Below are 25,302 nucleotides of genomic sequence, written 5' to 3'. Positions count from 1 at the left end.
AAAGTGCTTTCAAACCCTTAAGCAGGTTTTTCCTTTTCCCAGAGTGTTTCCTGGATCAGTTGCTACCAGTAGGAGCTGCTTCCTCTGGCCCCAGATCTGCTCAGTCCTGTCTGATCACTAAAGGATGCAATGAATACTCACACAGTTTCCCCGAGACTCTGGTTGGACCAAAGTGCTGAATGTCTTGAAAGAGAAGGAAAAAGAGATAGGAAGGAGAAACCTCTGAAAAGGGGGGAGCAGCTGGTGGTTACCTCCACATCTGTGTTCGGAGAGCTCTCCTTTGGGTTGTAGTCAAAGGCAGCCACCATCCTGCGAGGAGTCAGCAGCTCTGCTTCAATGTCTTTATGTTTCTGTCCTGCAGGAGAAAAATAAAATATTCTTAGATGGAAATACTAGGACAAAATCCCACATCACAGCAATTCCTTCACCATTCTCAAAGTGGTCTGAACAAAAAGAATACTGGGGGGAACTGAGTGAAGAGAGACTTTGGAGGCATTTGGTAAAGCAGTTTTCTGATCTTCTTCATCACCTCATAAGCACCAAAGTGGGGACATCCCCCCATCCCCTCATCCTGGTGCTCTGTGTGTATGTACAGGAATGTTTTATTTTACTTTTCCTATTTACTCACACACACACAGAGAACAGCTGTCTCTTTAGAGTGTCTTGAAAGGACATTTCTCCTCCCACTACACAATGTTCTGCTATTAAGCTACAAAATTTATCCTCCAAGAGCCAGGGACCAGCACACAGGGAAGTCCAGGCCTTGCCATCCACAATCTCCTGCCTGCTCAAACCCATTACCTACAGACCCACCCTGAGCCTACAAAAGCCAAGTCTGGTGCTACAGAAAACACACCTTCATGGACTTAAACCCTCCTTTGGGTCAGCACTGGATGGGTTGGCAAAGAATTTCCACACTTGGCCTCTAGATATCAACAGATGATGCACCTCAGCAGAGGGAGCACCCTCTCAGTGTCCCTTGGATCACAAGGACCACAGCATGTGATGAGTGAGAGACTGCCCTGCTCCTCCTACAGCAAAACAATGATGCACTCCCCCTGCAAGCATCCCTTGCTCACCCAAACCATTCTGCACCCACCACTAAACAAAAAGAACTAAAACCTTTTGTGACAGTGCTTAGAAGCAGCACCACAGGGTGTCACACTGGGCCTTGACCACAAAACACATCTGTAATTCGATCATGCATTACCTACTCCCCAGTAAAAGCACTTCTCACCTGGCTGAGACTTGCACTCCTGTTTGTCCAGTCCTGCTGGGGGAAGAAAATACCTCATCAGTAAGAGCTCATCTCCAACAGTGACCACATGACACAACTGATAAACAGCAAAAAGAACACCAAGACAGCAAACAACAGAAGCAAACTGTTCATGCAACTCAAAGTCTACACCAGTAACCAGGACTCAGGAATATAACAAGAAGCACAGGTCAAGCTCCAGACTATAAAAGACATCACTGTTGTTAAAAACTTAACACCAGCACAGGGATGGGCTCTCTTTCCACTTCCTAGCAGTCATATAAACATCTGAGGGTCCTGAAAGCGAGTAGTAAAAATTCAATGCAGTCTGTAATCCTATAGCAAAAACCAAAGAGGAAGCAGTGGGTGACACAGACCTTTCTTGGAGCGTCTGGGTTTTGGAGGAGGGACGGTTTGGCGGCGTGGAGGTGGAGAAAATGTGCCATTTCCTTAATAAAAACACCAAAAAAGCAAATAAATAGACAAGAGAAACAGACAGTGAATGGAAAGTGAGAAGCATCTTGAATAGTGAACAGGGGACAGAGATGACATGCCTCCCCTGGGAGGCTGACAACAGGATTTCTGTGGGCAAAGCCCTCTGGGCCTCATATGTGGACTCAGATGAGCTCTGATCCACATCCCAAATACACAGAGAAATCCACACTGTACTTACACCTTTTAGGCATTCCACAGCTCAGAGCAGACAGACCTTGCTGCTCCTTAGCTTTCAGAAGCAGCACCATAAGGACAAAATAAAACCTTGTACCATTAACACCTAGCTAAAGCTTCTGCACTGAGCAGGGTCAGGACTGGATGAAATCCCAAATGAACCTGAGGAGTGCCCAGACCAACCCCTCCAAAGCATTTCCTTAGTTACAAGGCTGTGACAGGGGTTTATGGCAGGAGGAAAACCGCAGAGGTACAGCCAGCCCGACTGCCAAGGAATCAAAGAATCACTACAGTTATAAAAAGACCATCAGGTCCAACCTGCACGCACTGCCCCCTCCTGTCAGGGAGTTGTGCAGAGCCAGAAGGTCCCCTTGAGCCTCCTTTTCCCGCACCTGAGCCCCTTTCCCAGCTCCCTCAGCTGCTCCTGGGGCTCTCTGGTCCCTTCCCTGGACATGCTCCAGCCCCTCAGTGTCCTTACCAAGAGGAGCACAGAACTGCCCCTAGGATTTGAGGTGTGTCCCCACCAGTGCCAAACCTACAGTCCCTCCCTGCACACACACATTATTGACTACCACCACCTTCCTCAAAACTTTCAAACCCATCATGTTTAATGAAGTCCCAGAGCTATTAAAATCCTTTACTCTTCCAAGACTATGCAGTGGGGCAGGGCAGAGTACCCCTTGTGTATCCACTGAGGGATACAGGCCACCACAGACATCCAGCCATCTCTGGCATACACACAAGAGAAAGAGTATGGATGTGAAAAACACCTTACTCAAATCTCCTCTCCTCAGACACAGGAGAGGCCGAATTTTTGTCCTTTAAAAACGTATTCAAGAAATCGCACAGTGAAAACATCAGGCTCCTTCAGTCCCTGTGCTCCTCAGGATCAAGTTTCTAGGGACTAACATTTAGGAGCTGAGCACTGTCAGTCCCTCAGAATCATAGAATGGTTTGGGTGAGAAAGGACCTTAAAGGTCTGTTAAGAGTCTCCCTCCACAAAAATAGGAAGAATTTGGATTTCTCTTTTTTTTTTTTTTTAACCTGGGTTTTCTTATTTTTAAGTTGATTTGGGCTTTTTTCCCAGTTCAGGCAATGTCAGGGCTTACCTTTGCCATGACCAACACTTGTGCTATTTTTCATTGCTGAACTGGCAGGGAAACCAGCCAAACCAGGAATATCCTGGTGTTTTAACAAGTGGAGCAGATTCAACAATTGGCACTGGCAATAGAGGGTGCACAGAGGAGTGCAGGATTAGAGATGGGAGGCATGAGGGTCAGAGGTACAGGGACCCCAATATTCACAGCAGGGGCAGCTCACAGCCACTGAGCCTGACTCAGCCTGAGCTGTGCTGGCTGCACATCCCAGGGCTGCTCCCTCTCCTCTCTGAGTACATGAGAGGGAGGGAACAGGAAAGCCACTGCAGTGTACAAGGCACTGACCACATACTTCAGGGAGTAAGTAAGGAGGAACCCAACCACCATATCTGCTCCTTGTACATTCCTGTCTGTCTACCTTGCTGTCTCACACCTTTTCTCCCCCTTTCACACTTCCATTCCCAAGTCACAGGTTCTCTCACCCAAGAGCAGAGTCATCCCAAGAGTTCAGTTCACAGGCTTTCAAAGCAAAGGAGGGAACAGAGTGAAAACTCTTGTTCACATACTTCAGCTGCTCTTCAAATGCTTCTGTTTCCCTGTCCCTAGCAAGGTTCAGCCTCACTTTGTGCTGAATTCACACACCTCAAGCCCAGGAGCATCTGCAAATGCTGCAGTGGAGTCAGGGAGGAACTGAGAGCTCGGAACACCCACATCCAGCCAGATGCCCCTGCTAAGGAGCAGCCACTAAATCAGGCTGCAGATCCAGGGACAGCCCTCCAGATGGGTTTGGTGGCTGCACTGGCCACACACGATAGCAGGACCGAGCTTCCAACATTCCAGCAAAGAGCCACAGGAGCAGGGCACACACACACACACACAGTACCTGGGCTCTCCATGTCCGCAGGCAGGAACCCCTGCTTTAGGAGCTGCTGCTTGAGCTCACTACTCTCCACAGGGACTTCTGACACCATGTTGCACGGAATGTATCCCTCCCTTCCAGCACATTCCCCCCTGTAAAAACCATCAGCATCCTTGTCTCCACAAACCTGCAAAAGGAAATAGACTGTTTATGCCGCAGGGACTGAGCTGCACAGAGAAAGAATCATGGAATATCCTGAGTTGGAAGGGACCCACAAGGATCATCCATCCAGTCCAGCCCCTGTCCCTGCACAGACACCCCAACAATCCCACCCTGGGCATCCCTGGGAGCCGTGTCCAAATGCTCCTGGAGCTCTGGCAGCCTCGGGGCCCTGCCCATTCCCTCGGGAGCCTGGCAGTGCCCAGCACCCTCAGGGGGAAGAACCTTTCCCTGATATCCAACCTAACCCTCCCTGACACAGCTCCAGTCATTCCGTAAGGTCACCAGAGAGAAGATATGAGCGTGTGCCCCTCTACTTCCCTGGTGAGGAAACTCCAGACCTCCCAAGGTTTATGCTCCCCTGGAACACCAGACAGATCCATAGAGTTGGAGATGTTCACTAAATCCTTACTTTCAAGATCTGCCCCTCCTTAAATGGGAGCTCCTCTTCTGCTGCATCAGGGTTAGGGGACATGGAGACAGGATCATAGTCAAAGAGAGCCACAAAGAGCCGAATGCCATCATCTTTGCCAGAGCTCTCGGGAGCAGTGCTCCTCGGAAGGCCTGTGCACAGGGGGAACATAGCAGAGAGAACATCAGCCCTGCCCCAGCACTGCATGGGCCAGGCACTGCCTGCCAGCCTCTCCCCAGCCATTTCCAGGAGCTTCCATCTCTCCTGCAGCCCACCTCGCTCCCCGTTCCTGCTCACCTGGACTAGAGAGCAAAGGTTTCTGCATTTGGCTTCTTCTTTCGCTCCTGCTCCGTCTCCTGCTAGGAGCCTGCCAGGCGGCTGTGCCAGGCGGCTCCGGGCCCCTGGAATCTTTATGACTGGATGCCTGCAATTGGAACCAGCAGAGAATTAGTAGCAGCCTCTGCCTTCCAACTCCCTGAACAGCGCTCAGCCCAAACGCACTCCACAAAGAGCAGTGCATCCAAATGCAACATTCCTCTTCAGGAACACTCTAGAGCTGGAAAGACCAAGGGAATCGGAAAACAGAACTGAGGACAGGCAGGCACTCTGCCAGGAACCAGTGACGATCCCCTTGGTGAGGGTGAAGATGCAGGAAAGGGCATTTCGAGGGGAGACAATGACATTACAGTCAGCATCTACACAAAGCTTTCACCAATCAGCTTATTGCACCAGGGATTTTCGCTTGGGTCCCACAGCCTCCTGCCACGGGGAGGAAGAACCAGAGTGAAAAGGAATACTGCATCGGTGACACTCGGTCAGGGAGCAGGAAAAGCAGAAGCAGCTACTACAAGAAAAGCCATGGAGCAGCACAGAACTACAGAATCTCTCAGATATTCTTCCAGACAATCCTAGAGGAGGGTCCTTTCTCTGGACAACACTGAACATAGCAAGATACAGGCAGGCCAGGAAAGCAGAGGGAAGCCAGCACCACTGCAAGCTGCTTCAAAGCCAGAATAGGAAAAGTCACCCAACCCTTTTGTGCAAGGAGGTGCTACGTATCCCCTTCGAAGAATGTTCGAGCCTCCTTCTCCAGCCAGGTGACTTACAGTCCAGCTCCCAGCCCTGCTCCTCAGAACTGCTCTCACACCTCGGGGCTTCCTTCTCCCGGCAGAAGAATCGTAGGTGCCGGCTCGGAGACCCGGCCCACTCCATACCCTGCTCTTCCATCATCTCCAGCCTGGTCAGGTCCCTTCTGCCACCCAGGTGGGCAACCTCAGACTGACTGGAGCAATCACTCCAGTCCCCCTGGCAGCTCTGGGACCTCTCTGGCCACAGCCTGCTCTCCAGGGAGGATGCACAGGTTGAATCCTGATCATCTTCGGAGTCATACTCGATGTCTATTTCCAGGCTCCTGGGGCTGGGGCAGTGTGTTGCTATCACGGCTGGTTCTGCCCCCCCTGATCCCACAGCTCTTGGGGCTTTTTTCCGTAAGGTGCCTTGTCTGGCCCGGCTGTACATATCCAACCCGTCCTTCCCACCAGCACTGCTGACAACATTCAACTCCTCCCTGAGACTGGGAGCTCTGTATAACCCACTCCCCATCTGGCTGCAGTTGCCCAGCAGACGACTGCAGTGCTCTGTTAGATCACTCTGTCTCTTCCTACTTATCTCAGGCCGACTCCGGATTCTCTCCCGATAATTATTTCCCTTCTTCTTGTTCCAAGAGGGACTTGTCCCACACCCAGACTTTGGATCACTCTCCTGGTAGCCCCAGTTCCAGTGTGCCTTCTTTTGACTGCAAGACACCTGGCCAAAGGCAGGATTCGCACAGTCAGCCTCTGCACTGCTCTCCTTAGCACTGTGCTCCCCCTGAGGAGTCTGAGCAGAGACATCCATGGAGGTGTTACTCCCATCTTCTTTTAGAAATGGCTCCTTGCCGTTGGGTGGTTTCTCTGTTCTTCCTGAATGGTAGGTTTGTGTTTCCAAGGAGTCTTGAGGGTCTGTCTTTTCTTCTATAACACCCTTCTCATCCTCGTCTTCATCCTCATCCTCAGTCACTTCAGGGATGCTGAACAACTTCTTGCTGTGGTTCTTCTGAAGCGGGAGCTCCAGGATCCTCTCCAGAATCTCCTCATCGCTGTCAGTATCACAAAGATCCATCTGTACCCAGACCCCGAGAAAAGCCACAGCCAGGACAAGCAAAGGAAAAAAGAGAGGAAATAAACATTAAAACAAGAGGCAAAGTGACCCTGATTCCCTCCCAGCAGAGCAGGATGGAGCTGTGGCTGCAGCAAAGCAAGGGGAGGGGGTAGAGGGAGCGATGGATCTTCTGGCAAAAGCAATCGGATGAACCAGCAATGCAGCAGGAAGTGAGGAAGGCAAATGCATGGAAGAGCTCCCTCCCAGCCTCTCCTGTACAGGCACAGCTACCTGCAGCACCTCTCATCCTCCCACAGCAATGATTCCTCTTGGCTTCACACCCTTGGGGTGGGATGGGGGCAGGAGAGGCACTGTCCCTCCACAGCAGAGCTGAGTGGGCTCCTCTGTCCACAGGGCTCACCCACAGAGCCATGGGTCCCCCTCAGCTATGTCCTCTCCCTGGAGCACAGGCAATGGCCCTGTGCTGTAGGACACCCCTTGGAGATGTTGCTGCCTGGGCCCTTCCCATCTCCAAGCAAAGTGCAGCCCTACTGCAGGTTCCTGTCTGCAAATCCAGAGCAGAGTTCCCACAAAAACAAAGGAAAACCCTTTACCTCAAAGGGCCACACAGACATGATTTTCACTTGCAGATCCATGAGAGCCTACCACGTTACAGAAAATTTTGGGGACAACACTGCTGAATTTTAAAATTTGTTGCAGACCAACTGTAGAATTTATGGGTTTATTTCTCATCACATTAACAGTAACATAAAAGGTAAAATCCCCAGGTACATAGTGTCATTTTGGTATGAAGATACCTCTGGAGGTCTCTTGTTCAACTTCCCTGACAAGTGACACTATTAATGCGTTCTGAAGGCACTTATAAATAGATTACAAAGCATGTGTAGCTACTTTATACTACAGCCAGATGCAGGCCTGTTCAGAGATAATTAAAAACTGAACCAGAATGGGTGAGAAACAAAGGCAGTTGCAAGCTGTCTGCTGATAGTTCCAACCTCTACAGCTTTTTCCAAGCAAAACTAGGCCTTGAATTATATTTAGAATTGGTTGAAGGGGCCTCCAGAGGTCTCCAGTTCAGTCTCCTAATTACAGCAGGACTGCTGCCAGCAATAAATCCATGTCTTTGCTTAGATGAGGTTTGAAAACACCAAAGAATGGAGATCCTGAACCCTCTGGGGACCGGTCCCAAGGCTGCACTGTCCTCCTGGGTAAGAGGTTTGAACGCATGTCCAACAGGAACATCCCAAACAGCAGCTCATGATTTCTGCCTCTTTTAATGTACCATCTCCCAGAAACAAGACTACTTTGGCTCTCATCCTTTTAACCATCACGCAAATAGGCAGTGACAAATCTCCCCCTCAACTCCTCTAGACCGAAAACCCCTCAATTTTCTCAAACTCTCCTTACAAAAACACATGCTCAAGGCTCCTACCTTGTTAGCACCAATTAGGAATATGGAGAATTCATAAATACAAAAAAAGTTCAGTAAGACTTCTTTTAGCTGTTTGCAAAGTTGTGGCTTCTGCTTTTGAGTTTTAATATAATAAATGGTTTCAGTGATTTAACAACTTGTTTGAGGATAAACATTTTCAAAGCACCACCCCTCCGTGGTTTCATCCTCTGGATCCTGGAAGAGTTGGCTGAGGAGTCTTGAGGTAACAGAAAATGTAGTTAAATATGCAGAATCCTAGAAAACAGCCAGTCCAATCCCCTTCAGTCCGCATAAGGCAGTAATGGGAGTTCTGTGCCCTAAAGCCTCCTGCCCCTCACATCCTCTCCCAATCCAGCATCTTGTCACCCTCACTCTGTTACTGCCAGCACAGAAAACAACCACTTTATCCAGTCAAGAAACACCAGTTTGTTCAGCTCAACAGCACATGAGCAGGATTTTGATGTTTCCTTTCAGGAAAAAGCCCAACCAAATAAAAACATTAGGCAAATAAAATACCCAGGGGAAAAAAAAAAAAACCAAACAAAGAATAGCATTATTGATTTCTCTTATTTCCTCCTTTCTCTTTCCAGGAAACTTGTTTTTCTTCCATTTTTTCCCAGTCCAATCCCAACAACTGGAAGCCCTTCCAAAACCTTCAGAGGTAGCCCCAGCCCCTCCAGCCACCAGGCTCTCCTGGGGTTCCTGCAGGTCCAATCCCTCATCTGATAAGCAGAAGACCCTTCAGAAGGAGAAAAGGAAATTTGCTCCAGAGTCACTACATTGTCTGCTACCATTTAGTGCTCACCAGCCTCATCCCTACAGACCAGCAGGCACACAGGGGGCCATCAACTACAGATGTTCTTCAGTTACGTGAAAAATTAAAGAGAGGGTGCTTTCTTGCCATCCAGGCATATTGCATTTCCTGCAAAGCTTTTTAATTTTCCAGTTTCTCACCCTCAGTGCTTTCCCTCATGGATATTCATCCCAACTGCTGTAATCTGTATGGTTACACACCAGCTCCAGGCCATGCAGTTGGATTCACAATTCCATAGGTGCATTCAGATCAGATTTAACTCTTTGAGCATGAATTAAGCTGGTCACAGCTTACCTCAGGCAGGATTTCATCCCTTGCAGCATTTGAACTACAAAGCCACAACTCTCCTCCTACATGCCATCCTTGGCAACAGAAAGCATCAAGGCCTAAGCCAAATAATCAGAGAATCAGGGAATATCCTGAGCTAGAAGGGACGCACAAGGATCGAGGCCAACTCCTGGCCCTGCATAGGACACCCCAACAATCACACCCTGTGCTTGAGAGCGTTGACTGTTCCCTGTTTGCTGTCTGTGTTAAGAACTCAATCACCCTCTATGATTTTAAACACCACATCACACTGTGTGTTTTTCCAACTAATTAAACCCTGGCTCCATTTGTTACAAACAAACAAACAAACAAACAAACAAACAAACAAACACACACGCTTCCCTCTCCCAAAAAACCTGTGTTTTTACTACCTTGAGCCAACAGTGGGAGTAAAAGCAGAGCAGCAGGACCTTGGGAAAGGCTCAGGCCAGCCCCTCCTCCTGTGAGTTGATGGCATGGGATGGCTGCACCAGCGGTCCCCACAAGCAGCACTCAGAACAAGTTACCTTTTCCCCATTCTCCTGGGAACACAGCTCTCTCTGGTCCCATTTCTTCTCTTCCAGAGCTTCTGAAGACAGCTCATCTTCTTCCTCCTCTTCCAAAATATCTGAAAGGTCAGAACTCCGGTTGTGCTCAGTGAAAAGGGTCAACTGTCGGCGGCCCATTTCCGACAGTTTTTCTTCTTGCTGCTGAAAAGCAAAACACATTTTCTCAGTTCCCCCAGACTCTATATCAGCAACAAAGGAGTATTTTTCCTTTCTCTGAGCACATACACAGCTCAGGTATGGTAGGAAAGGAAGCAGGCAGCACCCAATGGAGTGAATGGACACACACAACCATCAGCCTCACTTCACAGCCTGCTGAACAGCCCTGTCTAAGGCTGGAAAACTCAGGAGGTCAAGTACAGTTCACATTCCTCGATCAACACAAATATTCAGTCAGGGTTAAACAAACCTCTCTTTTCATTCTGGACATTTCTTTCATCACCTCCTTGCCAGGAGACAACCTCAGGAAGTCCTGGCAGCTGCTCCCACTAGCGTTTCCATCTTGGAAGGTGTCCTGCATCCCCCCATCCTGGCTGGGGGAGGATGGAGGCTCTGGGCTCAGGTGCTTCTCTGCCTTTCTCTCCATGTCAGCACTGGGACCTTTGGGTGCCTCGTGCACAGAGCACACGTGGCAGGTTTCTGTTTGGACTTTCACCCCGCTGTCCATCGCGCTTCCCAGCTCCGCTGCTTTGGTTCTTGGTTGCTCCGTCTGGGAAACAAACCAACAGGAAAATCAAGGGGAGGTGTCTCAGACTACTTATGCACCAAAATGGAGTCTTATCACCCCAAACTCTTTGACCCTCTGATATGTTCTTTGCTCTAGGCATATGAGTATTTTGGCAGGCAACTTGTAGCTGGGAATCTTGGCCAGCCCTGGGACAAAGCCCTCCCTGTCCTCAGGTCCCAGGAGACACACGATGCCCCCAGTGCTGCAGCTCAGCACAGGCCCACAAAGGCATGGACAGTATCAAGTTTCAGGGCTGCAAGAAGAGCCCAAACTATACAACAATGTTATTTCCCACTGTCATCTGCCAGAGGAATGGCCTAGACATCACCCAGAACGTTGGGCTGAGCTGGAGGATACTACTCCAGGACTTCCTGGAGTGTGAAGAAAAGGAGAATTAATGAAGAACAATAAATACAGAGAGTGCAACAAGCTCCTGATTAGATCACCTAGTGAGAATTAAAGAGAATCTTCATCTGTATTCCAACCAGTCCAAGAAAACCTCTGGGAGATGGAGGAGTGGAGTTCCAGAAACAAGAAGGGTAAGGCAGGTGGGCCTTATCAACCAGCTCTTTCTCTTACTCTAACCAAGGGAGCCTCCCTGCATTTTGCAATGGAGCACAACCCTGTCCTTATGTACCAGGCACTTTGAAAACACTGAAGGATCAGACCCCAGGGACATTGAGGTATTGCAGCGTCAAGCTTCTCAATGTCCCCTGGACAAAAGCCAGGCAAGTCCTGATCTCACAGCTCAGATTTCCTGCCCTGATTCCCTTTGCTGACAGCCAAGTGAAGAGACACACCTCAAGTGAGAAGGATGGTTTGCATCCTGGAAGCACTCATTTCACTCCTCTCCACAAAGGAGGCAAAGCAACCACCACAAGTGCAGCCATCTACACCAGACACCTGAATGTCCAGAGGCAACATTGCTGGGTACAGGTGCAGTGCACTAAGAGTCTCACAGGAAAACAAGGAAATCTGGGCTGGAACTGAATCCACTGGCTGAGACATCACTCTCACAGAAACCTTCTGGCACATCACAAACATCTGAAGCTGCAACAAATCCACCACAACACTCCTCATCCCTGGAAGTGCTCAAGGCCAGGTTGGATGAGGCTTGGAGCAGCCTGGCTTAGTGGAAGGTGTCCCTGTCATGCACCAGATGATCTTTAATGTGCCTTGAAACCCCAACTATTCCATGATTCTATGAAATGTGGGCAAAGGAATCCAGCAGCTGACCCAAGGTACTGTGAGCTGCAAATGACCAGGTGCTGATCACTGAAATTTTGGACTCAACATCTCAGTTCTTCTGGGTATTGAGCTGGCCTTTGGGCTTGGGCCCACCATGGTGCTCTTGCTTCAGGAATTTTCAGAAGTCTCAGCCTAACTCTGACTCTTCACAAGGTCACACTGCCATGATTAATAAAGTTGTGCTAAATTTAACAGTTTGAAGCACTCCTATGAGTTCTGATGTCAGAAGTCAGAATGGGAAATAGACCTTTTTCTCTGATGTAATACATCCTACAACAGGAGGGCCCACTTCCCCATCGTCACAGAACAATCATTCACCATCATTATACAGCTCTCAGACATCCTCACCACTGTCCTAAAAGAACTCTGAAAGCACTCACCCACCCTACTGGAAGTACCACTGGGAATTTCACTCAACCACTGGGAACTCTAGCCAGTGTCAGAACACTCTGCCAGTTCTGCAGTCACGGCTGCCTTGCTCTGCCATCCACTAAGGTGCTCTACCACTGTCTTGTACAAACCCACCAGACTGGAGAAAGTCCCTTCAAGTCAGAGAGCACAGGAATGCCAGATTAACATGGGAACATCCTTTTAACTCTGCAAATTCTTCCTTTTCTCACTCTGTTCCTCATATGCTAGCAAGCAGAATCAAGAGGTGAGCTGCATCTTCCAGGTACACAACAGGAGCCAAAACTCTGACAGTTTGCTACTGCTGGATGATAGCCCAGAGGCAACACTGTGTCACAGAAAGGTGCTCAGTGGCATCTTATCCCACTCCCCAGAAAGGATCCATTGCCCTTCCCTGCACACCTGGCACTGGGCAGGAGATGTAAGCACTTACCTGCACCTCTGTCCCTTCACCCGGCTGTTGCATTCCCGGTTTCTGGGAAGGCCCAGGCTCCGTGCCCTGCCCTGGGAGCACTGTGCCAGCCTGTTGGGGAGGCACACTCAGGCATTTCTTGTCTCCTTCAGCGCCCGACCCCTGCGGGGAAGTGCCTGAAGCCTGCGCCCAGGAAGCACTAGGGGAGGGGAGGTGTGGTGGGGAAGAGGCTTTTTCTGTCACAGGCCGCGCTGAGCCAACAGGGCTGGAGGAGGGATCAGTCAATTTGGCATCTGAGCTCTCAGCAGGAATTTTCTGTCGGAGCGGGAGCGTGTGCTGTGGGCTGCGGGTAGGCAGCAAGGCCCTGGGGCCCCCCCGGGGCAGTCTGGAGGGGACAGTGGTGCACACAGGGGAAGTGCAGTGGGAGGACTGCAGCAGGACCGAAGAAATCTGGGCTGGAACTGAATCCACGGACTCCCCATACTGAGACATCGTCCTCACGGAAACCTCACGGCACACCTGGAACATCTGAAGCTGGGACAAGTCCACGAGGACGCTCCCAGCGGTTGGAGAAGTAACTTCTATCACCTGTAAGCAAAAGAGCAGGAAGGAATTATTTACTGTGCACAGCTCAGCCCTTCAATTCCCAACCCAAAGTTCAGATAGAACCCAAAGCTCTGGAGAGCAGCTGTGCAGAATTCCCACCCTTCTGCACACTATCTGGGAAGAATGAATGTTAAAGAGAAATTTGAGAAACTGAACAGTCTACAAAATATGAATATATTCACTCTTACTCCAGATTTTAAGCCTCGTTTCCTAAGCCTTAAAGAGATTTTCCCTTTTTTAGGCTGCTCTTTCAACTACTTTCCCAGACTCCTTTTTTTCACCTGTGAAGAGGAAAAAGCATTTTCATGACAAAAGAGCAACTACCAACCACAGCATCATTCTCTTTTGCACTGTGCTCCTCAAACTATCAACCACAGCATCATTCTGTTTTGCACTGTGCTCCTCAAGCAGCATCATGTGTGCATAAGACCACAGGACATTTTCAATACAGAATGTCCTTGGATGTTTCATATCAGTAACAGTACTGAACAAACAGAACACTGGGGTGTTTGTATGTTAAAACAATGGAATGGTTTGGGTTGGAAGAGACCTTAAAAACCATCTCATTCCAGCCTCCACCATGGGCAGGGACACCTTCCACTTGGAGCACCCCAGCTTGCTCCAAGCCCCATCCAACCTGGCCTTGGACACCGCCAGGGCTGGGGAAGCCAAAGCTTCTCTGGACAATATGTGCCTGGGCCTCACTACCCTCACAGGGAACAATTTCTTCCCAGTATCCCACCTAACCCTGACTTCTGGCAGTGGGAGCCATTCCCTGTGTCCTGTCCCTCCATCCCTTGTCCTCAGTCCCCCTCCAGCTCTCCTGAAGCCCTTTAGGCCCTAGAAGGGGCTCTGAGATCCTCCTGGAGCCTTCTCTTCTCCAGGTGAACACCCTCAACTCTCTCAGCCTGGCTCCAGAGTAGAGAGGCTCCAACCCTTGAAGCATCTCCATGGCCTCGGTCTGACTCGCTCCAGCAGCTCCACACCCCTCTGATGTAGGGGGCCCCAGAGCTGGAGGCCACTCTGCAGGTGGGGTCTCACCTAAGCATGGCAGAAAGGCAGATTCCCCCCCCACTCTTCTGCCCACGCTGTGGGGATGCCAACTTTATGCTGGACCACTACACGTCAGTCCTCACATGCACGAGAAAGCCCTGGTGGTGGCTGTGTACTTGTCCTTGTACTCTGTCCACACCCTGAGGACTGTCTGCCAAAGGATCAGGCCAGTGCCTGGGCTGAGCAGAGGACGCTGTTTTGCTGCTGGGGGGTCCTGCTCCAGGAGTGCCTCCAAAATCCAGACAGATGTCCTTTGCAGTGTGCACCACACAGCCCAAGCAATGTCCCTTCTCTGATGTCACTCCCTTCTGGGCTGAGGACAGTCACTGCCTCTTCAGGACACCTTCCTGGATGCAGCTTTCCATGTCTTAAGGTCTGATACTTCGTGCCCCCCTGCAGCAGCCCCAGCCCCCTGCACAGCCAGTACCTTCTGTCCATCCGCGTATACGGCATATCCAGTGACCCGCACCCCGTTGGAAGATCCTTCAGCATCAATGGTGACAGGTAACCAGCTGATAACCAGGATACCTGGGGAGGGACCAGCTTCTACCTGGACATCCAAAGGAGCATCAGGTGTGCCTGTGAGAGACCAAACACAATTTCCTCTTGCTTATCTGGCTACAGCATAAAGCTCAACCCTGGTTAGAACTAAAGAGCAAACTCCCAACCAGACTTGCCCCTGCAGAACTGAACTACAACAGCCAGGCCAGTATTGGGAAATGTCAGACAGAACCAGAGAAAATAAGGTGCTCTTGTTCTGTGAAAGCTTTAATGCACAGAAAACAGAACTTTGCAAAAGTAGCTGAGGCCAAGATGCAGCAATCCTTGGAACAAAGTCATGGTAAACCATCTCTTCCCTGCCCAACCAGCTGCTCCAACCAGCACAGAGGATGTCATCCCAGAGCAAATGAAAGCAAAAGGGCTAATCAAATTTTAAAATAAAGTAAGAAAAACATTAAGACAAAACAGTGCAGCATCTCAGGCTTTGGGGACCTAATCAACCTTGCTTCCCTCTGCCCTATGGCTTCCCAGCAAAGGGCCAGCTAAGCACAGCCTCTCCATGTGCACAGGCCTGCAGTACCTGCTAGAGGGGTAGTGAAGTGTATCACGGCTGAGTCCTGCTCCTGCCCCTTGGGCACCTCTTCCCAAGGAGTTTTCATGGGCCGGGCCTCCAGCTTGGCCACATACTGGGTGCTGGGCTGCAGGTTGCGGAAGGTGTACCAGTACACGCCTGGCTTGGTCACATCACACTCCTGCCCATTGAGATACACCCCATGGCTGTAGTTGCTGTTGCAGGGAAGCCACGTGACCTCTGCTGACGTGGCTGTGACGCTTCTGACTTTCAGCATTGTCGGTGCCACACCAAAATCCTGCCCCACAAAGAAAGTGCAGCGCAGTTTATCAGAGCTACCGTGCTCCGTCACCGTCTGCACGGACACGCGGTAAGCCCTGCTGTGTAAATCCAGCTTTTCTATCACTGCTTTGGTCTGAAGACCACTCTTCACGTTCTGACGTAGCTCTTCATCCACATAGATGTTGTAGCTTTGTATGTCTGGGCAGCCAGCTGGCAAAAGAGGTGGTTCCCAGCCTACAACTATGCTTCTGGCAAGCTGCTTGATAAGAGTCAGTTTTCTTGGGTAAGGCACTGCTGTGTGACTAATAGGCTCCTCCTGGTCTCCTTCTGCTCTGCTGGCCAACGGACTGATGCTACTCTCTTCAATGGAAAACTCACTCTTATCTCCACTGCTGGTGCTTGTACTGACCAAACTTTTCTCCTGGTATGAGCTATGGGTGAGATCATTCAGCTCCGGAGGCAGAAACATCATGAGGTCATCATCTGAAACTCTCTCAACAAAATTGGAGGGGACCAGCCCTCGCCGGCCATCCATCAGCTCCCCTAAACAAAAAACAGGACACCTGTTACCACTGCTCCTGCCATTGAGCCTTCCAGCTCAGCTGTCAGGACTATGGGACATCATCTTTGCCAGGGTACAACTGCTCTGCAGTCAAGAGCGGAAAAGATCTCAGGGAGGTTATTCCTGGCAATGTTTCCTGATTTCCTAGGGCTTCCCTTGTTAGGTCCCAAAGGACACAGTGGGGAAACTCACTGCTTCACACATTTCAAAGCCAACTAAGTAAAAAGTTGGGTTGTGTAACTAGCTAAAGGCTTTCTCCTTCTTCATTATCCCATTCTTCCTCATCACAGCTCTTTCACTAACTTTTTTAGCCTTCCCAAACTATGCAGTTGGATGATTTTACGTCTTCTCCCAGCCATACAGATTTGGGGTTTGCAGTACTTCCTCAAAAAAGTCCATCTTCCCAGCTCTGTAGTTAGCTCTGGCCTTCCTTTTAGCTCCCTTCTTTCTTTTGGGGGGACAACAGATAAACAGAACTTGGTCTGTGCAGACCCATCAAACCACAGATGAGCAGCACACAGGGACTGACTGCCTTCTCCCTTCCAAACTCTACCTACGGCAAACCAACTGAAAGCAGGGAAAGCAGAAAAGGTTAGTAAAGAATAATCTTTCTAAACAATAAACAAACAAATAAATGATAAGCTTGGGAATAGAAAGAAAGAAAAATGAGGCAGAGCAGTCACAAAGCAAGCAGTGCAACACACATGCATTTGTCTCAGCTCTTGCAAAGCACCTCAGGAAATCAGGAATTTATCACCCCTTAAGCAAGTGGCTCCACAAAAAAAACCTCAGCACAAACTTACAGGCCACAAATCTTGGTTTCAATTCCATCCACCTTTTAGTCAACCAGGATCATGTTTGCAAAGGGACCAAAACAGCAACACTGTGTAACACCAGCAAGGGACACAATTGATTATTGCGTCCCCTCTTTGCCAAAAGAGCACAAGGCAATGGAGCCCATCACCTGCTGCAGTCCCTGGCTCACTACAGGCACTGGAAAGAGGGAAACAGCCCATCTGCAAAAGGGGCTGAACATGTTCCTCTCCATGGTGAGGGAGGAACCATATGGGAGTTGAAACCATTTGGGATGAAACCTGGAACTTGCTGAAAGTAGTGGCAAAATTTCCACTGAAATCACTAGACAAGGATTTCATAGCTTAGACTTAATTTATTCATAACATTAATAAAGCAGTTTCCAACAGGATCTGCTCATCCGTCTAACAAACTAACTTTGGGCAGAAACCCTTTACCTTGAGGTTTCAAGATTCACTAAATTTCTCTCTCATTTTCTGGAGAGAAATCAACTCTCCACAGCAGTTCAGTCACATTTCATTTTACTAAAACACACCTTCAAAGAAGCCATCTTCATCCATGTCCCCATAGATGTAAATATATTCTCCAGCAGTCAGCGGAAGCTCTGCCTCTGGATTTTCATTAGGTCCATCGAAAGGATTGTAGCTGAAATATTTACAATTGGAAGACTTAATTTGCATAGGAACTTTCCCAGCAACACATTGCAGCTGTGATGCTGATAAGCTTTCAATTCACTGGGAATGCATCCACTTTGGCAAGCAGCAAATTCCACAGACAAAGGTTTACATGTAAACTGTAGTTTACAGATAAAAATATTTATTAACAGATGCCTTGTGACATCCAAAGGAAAAGGGATATAAGGATGCTGAAGGGACTGAAGCATCTCTCTGAGGACAGGCTGAGGGAGCTGGGCCTATTTAGCCTGGAGAAAAGTCAACAGAAAGGGGATTTTATCAATGCACAGGTATATTTAGGGTGGGTGTCAAGAGGAGGGGGCCAGATGCTTTCCACTGGTGCCCAGCAACAGGACAAAGGGCAGTGGGCACAAACAAACAGGAAATTCCACCAGACCCTGAGGAAAAACTTCTTTGAGGTTGAGCAAACACTGGAAGAGGCTGCACAGAGAGGTTGTGATGTCTCCTCCTGCTCTAACCCCACATTTTAAACAGCACTCCAAAAACTGCACCAGCAAGAAAATTAGACATACATTGGTGATATGGCTTGAACTCCAGGCAGCTCTAACCTGCCTACCCAGGGATACTCAAACTAATCCAAGGGTCTTATTTCACAGGAAAATGCCTCATGAAAAACCTTTATCTTTACGAACACCTACTGCCAATTCCTGCTCTTTACCCCTTAAAAGGGATTTAATCATGCTAAAGCAATGTTTATCTCTCTGTGATCTGACTGAGACCTTGTGGGCCTAAGACTGACATGAAGGCACAGACCACATCTGACATGCTCCTCACAAGCACAGAATCATCCCCGTTCTCTTCTTCCCAATGGAAAAGCTGAAGGACAGGTAATACACTGAATTGTAGCAACTTGGGCTCGACCATGATGGCACAGTGAATGCCAACAATTATCAAAACATCTGGCTTTTTTTTTTTTTTTCCCCTTTAAAATTACAGCCAGAAGCATTTTGGCCAAAAATTTCAGGAATTCTAAGCTAAAATTTTCTTAATCGTTGGAATAAGATTTCTTAGGGAAAACTTCTTACTGTTCTGAAAAAAGCAGACAATTCAATGAATATGTCAGGTTGAACTAATTTTCAACAGAGACCAATATTTGAAGTTTCACACAGAGCTGTTCACTGAACAGCTACTGAGCTTAATGTGCTTTTGTTGAGCTAAGCCTGGATTGTGCAGGAAGTAACAGGTCTCAAATCACTCAATCATGGAATGGTTTGAGCTGGAAGGCACCCTAAAGCTCACCTCATTCCACTCCCTGCCATGGAGTGTCCACTGTCCCAGGCTGCTCCAAGCCCCAGTGTCCAGCCTGGCCTTGGGCACTGCCAGGGATCCAGGGGCAGCCACGGCTGCTCTGAGCATCCTGTGCCAGGACCTCACGACCCTCACAGGGAACAATTCCTTCCCAATATCCCATCCATCCCTGCCCTGTGGCAGTGGGAAGCCATTTCTTTGTCCTGTCATTCCAAGTATTTATCCCCTCTCTCCAGCTCCTCTGGAGCTCCTTTAGGCACTGGAAAGAGCTCTAAGGTCCCCCCAGAACCTTCTCTTCCTCAGGCTAGACACCCAGCTTTCCCAGTGTGAAAATCCCATGGAGAAATAAGATAAAAGGTCTAACCTATTATTATCCACTCCTAACAGTGGTGAATCCTAGAGAAGATTGCAAAGTAGGGAACTGTGGATTGTTGGAGTGTGTTTTTATACTTTGTAATACTTTGAAGTAGTTTGGGTTTTGTATCCCTGTAGTTTTCCCAAATAGTTTACCCCAGATTGTACCCCTTTCCCTTTACCTATGTAATTCCTCTCCCTTGATGAGATCATCCCCAAATCCCCACCCTGGCTCTCTGTCAATCACTCAGCATCCCATCCCCTCAATCTAGAAGCTTCGGTTCAAGACATCAAGTGATGAGCAAGTCTCGGGGTCAGCCCCCCAAGACTTTGCTTTGTACACTGTCCTAAATGTCTATCCCCCAGTACCCATCCCTTAGGGTCATCTATTGGTTGGTAAAATGTTATCTACTTTTGGTTTCCACCTCCCTTTAAATGTAACCTTGGCACATCTCCCCGGGCTCTCGGCAGGAGGCCCCCTAAGGTGCAGGAGCTCCTCTGGCTCCTGAATAAAACCTTGGATTTACCCCTGCTAAGAGTCGGCCCCTTTCTTCCACCAATGTCTCTAGCGTCTCATCTGCTGCAAAGGTGACTGGCCTAGCTGCCCTCAGCACCCTCGGGGCACAGAGAGTGTCTCCCCGCAGTCGGCTGTGTCGGGGTTGCTTCCTCAGTATCTGCTGACTTGGGGCTGGCTGGGGGTTCCTGAGAGGCTCCCAGAGGGACAGACACAGTGGATGATGTGTGTAACTTCACAGAGCACAAGCAATGAGCACTCAGTACCTGTATCGAGCTAAGAACACCTGGAGCTTTGCAGGGCCTTGGCTGCCTGGCTCTGGCATGAGGGAGATGCTGTCAACATCCAGTTCTTCCATTTCACTCGCAGTGTCCACCTAAAAATGTTGAAGATAAGGAGTAAAGGAATACTCAGAGTGTTTGTACATAGTGAAAGTTTGAGTTTGAACATAGACATTCTCTAAACTCATGGCTGGTGTCAGTCTGGCTCCTGGGCTAAGGACCATCTTTAAGAATGACATTTTAGGTGAGGAAGTAGTAATAAGAGGAAACAGCCCCAAGTAGGAGCTTCAGAGCTTCCAGTCAGACATCAGCAAAAACTCATTGCCCAGGTGGGTGATACAGCCTTGGGAACAGTTCCCAGAGCCAGGGGGAAGCTCTATTCTTGAAGAACCTGTAGCCTGAGCTCAGCAGAGCCATGGCCACACTGATCTAAAGCTGGTGACAGTCCCACTGGAGCAGGAGATTTGATTAGAGGATCTGGAAACCTCTTCCACCCCACACATCCATAATTCACTATGTTGGTTTCTTGCTACCTCTCAGTGGTAGCTGTGCCTGTATGCAACAGAAATGTCAATCTGAACAAAGGAGCTCTGTTGGATGTTGGGGTCTTTAACTGCTTCTGACCTCGCCAACACCTGTAAATTTTCTGTAGGATGTCTATGTGCTTTAGACAGAGCTTTGATTGGAACTTTTGGTTTTAGCTCTGGCTCTGCTAACAGCACATGCTGAATGAAAGTCAGGGCAGGAAGCCTCCACTCCTGTTACAACCTCTCCCTATCTAGCCAGCAGCTCCTTCTGCACTTCCTAAGCTGAAGCTGCACCTTCAAGGCATTTGGTGCCTACTGTCAAAGCACCTTTGAGAAACTTCTCTCCACTGTTTTGATCCTGGTGAAATGCTGGGATTTTACATCCAGTGGCAATGAGTTATGTAATGCAACCCTTCTTCTTGAGGCAATGCACTCCCTGGGGTGTGTCTGAACTTGCGCAAATGAACCAAATCAAGCTGCCTTTTTAAAGCAGACCTCAAGGCAAATGCATTTTTGATGAAGACCCATTGCAGGCACCAGAACACAAAGTAATTTTTTTAATACATGAAGAGCCAATCTCAGGAAGAGTTCAGAGCATCTTTTCAAGGTTCTCCTTGTAATGCAATCCTACCCCATGTCCTTGGAGAATAAAAATCTGTAACACCCAAACAAAGGGGTTTAGCCTGGAATGTTCCCACAGTTATGTGCTGTGGAAGCCAAATACTCCAGGCGCTGGCTCTTTTCCAAGGGTCCTACACTGATCTCTGCAGGCATCTATTTCTCCAGGGAGGCAGGGTGGCTTCCAAGCTTTTTCTTGAACTAAAAATTAGGCTTTTTTCCTACAACAGCATTGCTAACAGTTCCATACCTGTTCCTCCCCAGGTGTGACCTTCACTTTGCCTCTGAACATGGCACTTCCCTGAGCTCTTACACAGTGGGAGGCTCTGCCTGGCACTTAAGCAGCCCTTTGTTGTGGCTGTAATGACCTGGGCACCTCAGCACTTCAGTAGCTTTAGTGCTCAGGAAACCCCAAAAGAGCAAAAGGTGCCCCTCAGGCCACCACACCCAGCCCTGCTCACAGTACTCTGCCCTAAAGCCTGTCCCCTCCAGAGACGCATAGGAAAGAGCATCACCCCTGCTCAAGTGAACCCCACATGTGGCACCACAAAAGGGTTCCTGGGGAGAAGCAGTAACAACCATCAAGGAGATCTTGGTGACACAAACATGCAAAGCCTGTTAGCTCCTTCCCTCTTAGCACAAACTTGGTACCTTCTCATGGTTTCTTTCACCAAGTAATATCTTAGTAACTAAAAACACTGCACAAGAAGTTTGAGTTCCTCATTCATAGCTCAAGGCAAAAAATAGTCTGGACACAGTTTCTCCCCATGCTAAAAATTCTAGTTTGTAGCCTTTATGTGTCTTAGTGGCAGCTGAGATGCCACAAGGAAGCTTAGCAAGAGCTACCTCACACATCCCATCCCACTCCTCCAAGTCCCCAGGCACTGTCTACCCAGTTGTTTCCTTCATGGAACACAGCAATATATTCAAAAGAGCATTACAGACATGGCATCCGAAGTAATTTCAGTATTTTCCTACGGTTTTTCTCTTGTTTATTCCATTTTCTTCAGGCAGCTAGAAGGGAACGAATGCAACCTTACTGGTGCTCTCAGCAATGCATTTATTCCCTTCTGGCTGGAAAGCACAGGCAGCAGAGGGGACTCCCATACTGACCTCTGGAGTTGGGCAGGATTTTGGGCTGTTCTGCATGGATTCAGATTTTGAAGAGCTGGACTGAGACTCCCCTTTCTTGGATTGTTTCTGAGCACTGGTGGGAGCAGCTGGGGAGCCCACGGTGGCATTTGGCCCTCGCTGCGACAGCTCCAGCTCATCACTCCCGTCATTGTGAACCTTCTTTGTGCTCTGATGGGGGAGCAACCCAGGAACAGCCGACTCTGCAATAAAATCAGCTGTCCATTAGTTGCAGCCACAGGCAGGATACAGGGTCAGCAACGAGCATCCCAGGGAGCAGCCCAAGTCTCTACAAATGAGCCTCGATCAACAGACTGGACACCTGAGCTCTCCCTGGCCACAGACATGCCAACTTCTCTATACAAAATGAACAATAGGAACAGAGATGCCAAAATTGCACTAAACATTTGCATTAACTCCTTTAGCTCTTTTCATTTACAGAAATATCAACCCATTTGGCAAAGCCCCTCTCAGACACATCCAGTAATTACCCTTCTCCCAGCAGGGCTGTGGGGCAGAGCTGCACAGAGCAAGGGGCAGCTCTGAAGTCACCAGAGTGGAGGTGAGAAGGTCGATTTTTCCTGTTTGAAGCCGGAATTGTTGGAGTTCCTGTGACAGGAGGCTGAATTGCTCTGTTTGACTGCGACACTGATCTTCCAGATCCTTCACCCGGGCCTGCCAGGAGAGAACAAGGTTAGGAACAAACCCCTGACAAAACATTGTGGTTCCAAACAGGATTTGCCTTTGCTGCATCTTCTCCCAGACTCCAAGGAGTTAAAGGATGCTTTTAAAAGCCCTGCCTAGGAACAGTCATTGGAAACTGGCAGCCTCACACCTCTACTTATCTTAGAAAAGCTGAGGCTCATCATCTCTGAGGACACTGACTACAAACTCCATTAGGACTTATCCCTAAAATTCTGGGTTTGAACTTCAATATCCTCTCTCAGCCCTGCACAAGACCAGATGAGATAGGTCAGAGATAAGTAAGCCTTAAAAAGATTCAAAAGGCTTTTCATGGTTTTTGGAGCATTAAAATCATGTCTCCAAAAGGAACTGCTCTCCCAATTTTGTCCAGCACTCCAGAGGCCCCAGCAAGCTCCTAAAATCTTAATCTGAACTCCCCACTATTCCAGGCAGGACTGCCAACTGTCCCTCTGGAGCTTGGCACTAGGAAGGGCAGAGAGCACATGGGCCCATGTTGCAGAACTCTCCCTTGACATGGGAAGCACACACACTTTTCCCCCTGGTCCTACAGGGATGATTTACTCCAGGCAAATGGATGCTGAGGACAAGAAAGCTACAACTCAGCAAGATGAGGTGCCAAAGAGCCTTGGGAAACACTACGGAGAGGGAAGGACACATTCCTGCTAGAGAACCATTTGTATTTTCCCATATTCTCTTTTCACCATCTCTAGAGCTTCCCCTTACAAAACACTGCTGATTCCTGGCTGTCTTTACACATCCCCACATTCCCCCAGGTTGTAGGCAGATGAATTCCCAGGGGACTGCAACTGCTCCTTTCCCTCCTCACTGTTTCTTGTAGGTAAGATGCACCAAAACAGATGACTGCACTCTTCAAAATTTTCCATTCTATCAAATGTATTTCAAGTGTTTTTTCTCCTTCCAACTCAAAAAATAAATGATGCCTTGAAATATTATGTGAGACAGAAAGCCCAAAATTTTAAGCAGCTCTAAAAATAACATTTCTGACCTGGAAAAAGCTCTCTCTGTGGTCTCAGAGTAACACAAAACCTCTGCAGACGCTCCTTATGGATTTAGGATGGTCATACATTTTTATTTGACTGCGACATATCTGTTTTAGGCATTTCAGTTTATTACTTGTTCCCTCCACAAGTCCAAAGGTGCTCTCATGCTCTAAGGAAAGTCTGGTGAAGTGTCTCAAGTTTGGCAAGAGCTATCTCTGAACTGAATTCAGATGCCAGGACCAACTTCCAGAAGTGTCTGTGTCATCCACTTGCTCAGAGTCAACTCCTTGTTTACTAAGCCACGGTGCACAGGATTCCTCTGCCAATATGAGTGTCTGAATTTACTTACAGTTTGGATTTTTCCCATAAAGACTTCTCCCCTACAACATTACATCTCAACAGAGAAAAGAAACCGTCAACAGTAAGAACAGTTGCACTGGATCAAAGGAGGGCATCCTCAAGCCTGACATTCATCCCTGATCCCACCTTGGGACAGAGCCTACAACAACAGACAGGTTCAGAATGACTGCAGGACCAGAGGGGGATTTCCTGTCTTCTCTGGAGACATGAGCCAACAGATGCCATCTGGATATTGTGTTTAATAGCATCATAATAGTACCTTGTCCTGTAAATTCATAAACCACAGTTTAAATCCATTTATACTGGTGGCCAAGCCAATAACCCAGATAATTCACAGTTTAATTCTAAGACACCTAACTAGTCAAGTGTCTTTTCAATCTATTATTCCAAACAACACACAAACATGCCTTAAGTACTACTGCCACATCAGACACAAGGTGTACTTCTAGCAGCTACTTTGTAGGGGACTGCAGACAGCTGGGGAGCAGCAGGTTTCCAGGGCAGTGCTGGGAGACAGGAGGATAAGGAAGACGAGGCCCAAGGATGTGGCCAGGAGGTTCAGGGAACCAGCAGGACTCAAGCTCCAGACACAGAGAAGACTTCTGTGTCTGTGCCCAACCCAAAATGGGGAGAAAGAGGAGTCTCCTACAACAGGGACTGGACTTCCAGAAGAGGCTGCAAGAGCAGGAACAGAGCTTGGTGGGGTCAGTTTAACCACCAACTCAGGAACTGATTCTCCACTCCCAACCACCACCACTTCAGCCCCATTCTCTAAGACACTCTCATTCATGGCTGATCTGTTCCACTTCTCCAGCTCATCCTCTCTTTTCAGATGTCCCTTGCTCCCCATCTCCATATCTTCTGCTATGTACTTTTCAGATCAGAGAATCCCCATT

The 25,302-nt window shown here is 48.6% G+C and overlaps 1 protein-coding gene across 1 annotated transcript in view; it reads right to left on the bottom strand.

Moving 5' to 3' along the window:
- TSPOAP1 (TSPO associated protein 1) overlaps positions 1-25,302 on the bottom strand; it is a gene marked incomplete at its 5' end in the record, with an annotated part of 67,561 nt that overhangs the window by 10,768 nt on the left and 31,491 nt on the right. The window contains 16 exons of the mRNA XM_084219305.1: positions 252-355; positions 1,238-1,273; positions 1,633-1,704; positions 3,905-4,067; positions 4,512-4,663; positions 4,809-4,935; positions 5,544-6,671; positions 9,751-9,930; positions 10,199-10,498; positions 12,606-13,172; positions 14,671-14,822; positions 15,325-16,140; positions 17,508-17,617; positions 20,050-20,159; positions 22,323-22,543; positions 22,832-23,015. Of these exons, the coding sequence (XP_084075431.1) occupies positions 252-355; positions 1,238-1,273; positions 1,633-1,704; positions 3,905-4,067; positions 4,512-4,663; positions 4,809-4,935; positions 5,544-6,671; positions 9,751-9,930; positions 10,199-10,498; positions 12,606-13,172; positions 14,671-14,822; positions 15,325-16,140; positions 17,508-17,617; positions 20,050-20,159; positions 22,323-22,543; positions 22,832-23,015 (4,422 nt within the window). The remainder of the gene's footprint in view (positions 1-251; positions 356-1,237; positions 1,274-1,632; positions 1,705-3,904; positions 4,068-4,511; positions 4,664-4,808; positions 4,936-5,543; positions 6,672-9,750; positions 9,931-10,198; positions 10,499-12,605; positions 13,173-14,670; positions 14,823-15,324; positions 16,141-17,507; positions 17,618-20,049; positions 20,160-22,322; positions 22,544-22,831; positions 23,016-25,302) is intronic.

Source organism: Fringilla coelebs (assembly GCF_963513975.1).
Source record: "Fringilla coelebs genome assembly, chromosome: 20".
Lineage (NCBI taxonomy): Eukaryota > Metazoa > Chordata > Aves > Passeriformes > Fringillidae > Fringilla > Fringilla coelebs.
Note: the sequence above shows the minus strand (reverse complement) of the source record. Positions and strands in the feature narration are given on the sequence as shown.